Raw genomic sequence first — 3,372 nt, forward strand, 5'->3', positions numbered from 1 at the left:
CCAGGTTCTTTAAAAATATTCTTCCAAAATATTTTGCAGATTGTTTCAAAAATTGTTTCTAATGACTTTTTCTTATTTTTGATAACAATTGTTTTGGTTCTTTAACCTTTTATTTTTAAATTAAACGAGTAGAATACTTTGAGTAGCCAGTGTTATGGACGTTGCAAGATGTAGATGGCAGCACTTGTAGTAGAATGTCCACCTACTGACTAGTCACACCTTATACAGTTTTAGTTAATGTCCTAAGTCTACTGTAGATGGCATTGCAAACTGAGCATTTTTAATTACGAAATTGATTAATAATTGATCAAACACTTTAACTTTTTGCTATATAATGATAATGTTTATATTAATGCGAACGCTTTTATTTATTAATGTAAAAAATATTTCAAATTATTAAACAAAATTAATGCAATACGAGTATTGTATTTGTTTTTTTTTTATTGAAATATCTTTTTACTTTATTTAAATAAATAAGAGCGTTCGAGTCTGAACCCAACCTTGCTACCTACATGTTTCACATGTGCGCATTTACATTTGTATGAAAATGTTCATAAAATATTAAATTACCCACGCTGTATGCGAGTAAATAAAGACGCCACCGTCTCCATCAATTTCTGAACGTGATTCAAATTAATAATTTCTATTTACATAGATGTACCCTCTTTTCGCTACATGGAACCAGGAAACGTCATGTATACTAACAGTATTTTTATATTTGGTTCTGAAAGATTTTGTGAAATAAAGAAAGACGCAATAACGTCTTTGCCGTTGGAGATGTCTTGGAAAATATTTTCGTAAGTTTCTTAAGTCCTGGGTGCGTAGACAATGTAGCGAACGAAATGCTTCTGTCTCTGTCGCACTAATATTATTGATGTGACGTGAATTCGTGAACCTACGTAAGAAAATAGTTATTTGTTTTACAAGGGGGCAAAGTTGTTGTTTAACCGCTCGTGCTAATACTGATACCCGAGCAAGCGAAAGATTCCAAAATTGAACCACGAGCGTAGCGAGTGGTTCGAAAAATGGAATCTTGAGCGTTGCGAGGTTTTCAAAGCACGAGGGTTAAACAAAATTTGCCCCCGAGTGAAACACAACATTTTTCACCACACCAACCCGAAGCAAATGTAAAATATCAAACAAAATCAAACCAAATCAAATCCAAATGAATGTTATTAAATATTTATCATCCAAAATCATCATTTAAAAGTCAATTCTACCAGCAAATATAAGAAAACAACTCAAAATTTGCATTTGATTACTTTGCCTCACATGTGGATAAAATGCAACTTTGCTATTCGTTTTCGAAGTGCAAAGTAAGCCTTTCCGAGCTGGTGTGGTGAAAAATATTTTAATATGCGTTAAGTTCAATGTGGCTAATTCGGTCATAGGGACTATTCCGCCAACTAGCGTTTTTCTCGAAAAACGAACAATATTGATAATTTCGTCGACAGAGTAGCGATTGCTTTTAGTTTCAGCAATCAAAAGCAAATGGTTTTTTTTTTCAACGATTGAAAATCAAAGAAATATACTTACGCTCGTGGACGAAATAGCCCCTATAACCGAATTAGCCACATTGGCCTTATAGTAGTTTCACTGTCTTTTACATAAATTTTATTTAGGTACATTTAGTTACAGTTACAAAAGTTGCGATTTAAATAAATAATACTACATTTCAGATACTTAGATGACGCATCATTAAGGACTGCTGTCAGAGTGACCAAAACTTGGAAACAAATCATATTGACCAATAAAAAGCTAAGGCAACGACTCAATATATTCGAATTGGGCCTTAAACTTGGATCACATCACTTAGCCAGATTCCATAAAGAAAATAGGCAAAAACTAAAAACTACCAAAAAGTCTACAAAATACTTGCCTATTTACCAAAATTCAGGTGAGTACCATCGCCCACACTGTTGACTGTCCATCGGTGGACCTTATGCCGTTTGTAATAAGGTCCATAGATGGACAGTTAGGGGTCATCCATTAATTACGTCACACGTTTAGGGAGTGGGAGGGGGACAGGGGGTCAAGAAAATGTGACATGTTGTGACATGGGGGAGGGGGGGAGTCACAAACATTGTGACGTCATTTTAACTTCATCACTATTCATCAGTAACCGACACGGTCGTAACCGAAAATTAATTTATATTTTTTTATTCTGCTTTACATTTAAATAATGAGGTTTTGGATGTAGGTAGTTTTCGTTCCTAATTGGTTTTGTGTTATAAAATTACTAATATTTCACTTACCAAAAAAAAATATTAAAAAAATAATGCCGAGTTAGTATTGCCGATTTCGTTGAAAACAAAATTGCCTAAAATGTGACGTCACACCAGGTGGGGAGGGATTTGCAAAATGTGACCAAGTGTGGCAAGGAGGGGGGGGGAGGGGTCAAAAAACCTAGAAATTCGTGTGACGTAATTAATGGATGATCCCTTAAGAGTGTTGCTGGTTTATAAATAAAGCTGGTCAAACAATTTTATCAATAGACAAAGGCGCGAAATTAAAATTTTCAATGGGACGGTAACCCTTCGCACCAATATTTGAAGTGAAAACTTCTTTAACGGCGCTGCGCACTTTTTGTGATGGGGAAAAAATGTTAAACTCGTGAGAGGTCACGTGTCCGTAAGACGTAAGATTTCGTGATGGGGAAAAAATGTTAAACTCGCGACAGCGTAAGTAAGACGTAAGACGCTTCGTAAGACGGACACGTGACTTGATGGAAAAACTGTTACAATGTCATTGAGTTTTCACTTCTGCCGGCACTCCTGGAGTGCAACCCGTTTTTTTTAATTTGCCGCTTTTTTCTACTGAAGGAAATGGCTTGACAGGCTATATTTCTATATCTATAAATATATAAATTAATTAATGCACTAACGGTAATTTATTTTAATTTCAGCAATTTCAACTGACAAGAAAATTTACAAATCTAAAAGAGGTGGCGATGTCTTAGTCATTTGTGCTAAACGATTCAAATTAAAATAAAATGTAACATCGCCTCTTAATTTTGTTTTCATTATCACATCCTTTTTTTTAGTCTGCTTTAGTGTCCCACTGCTGGGCAAAGGCTCCTCCCTCTGATTTCCTTGACTCCCGTTGTAGTGCCTTCTCCTGCCAGCCACTGATGAAGGCGTCCAATCCCGCCATCTCCTTCTGGGCCTGCCACGTCCGCGCTCCCAATCCTCCTCCTATCCTATCCTATCTCAATCCTATTTTTTAGGGTTCCGTACCCAAAGGGTAAAACGGGACCCTATTACTAAGACTTCGCTGTCCGTCCGTCCGTCCGTCCGTCCGTCCGTCCGTCCGTCCGTCCGTCTGTCACCAGGCTGTATCTCACGAACCGTGATAGCTAGACAGTTGAAATTT

At 36.7% G+C, this 3,372-nt stretch overlaps 1 protein-coding gene across 1 annotated transcript; it reads left to right on the top strand.

The window, feature by feature from the left end:
* The first annotated feature begins 684 nt into the window (after positions 1-684).
* LOC134669315 (uncharacterized) lies at positions 685-2,991 on the top strand. Its single transcript, XM_063526822.1, has 3 exons — positions 685-797; positions 1,680-1,897; positions 2,906-2,991. The coding sequence occupies exons 1-3, from the start codon at positions 694-696 to the stop codon at positions 2,989-2,991; spliced, it is 408 nt and encodes a 135-aa protein (XP_063382892.1). The 5' UTR covers positions 685-693.
* The last annotated feature ends 381 nt before the right edge of the window (positions 2,992-3,372 follow it).

This window comes from Cydia fagiglandana, chromosome 12, assembly GCF_963556715.1.
Source record: "Cydia fagiglandana chromosome 12, ilCydFagi1.1, whole genome shotgun sequence".
Taxonomy (NCBI): domain Eukaryota; kingdom Metazoa; phylum Arthropoda; class Insecta; order Lepidoptera; family Tortricidae; genus Cydia; species Cydia fagiglandana.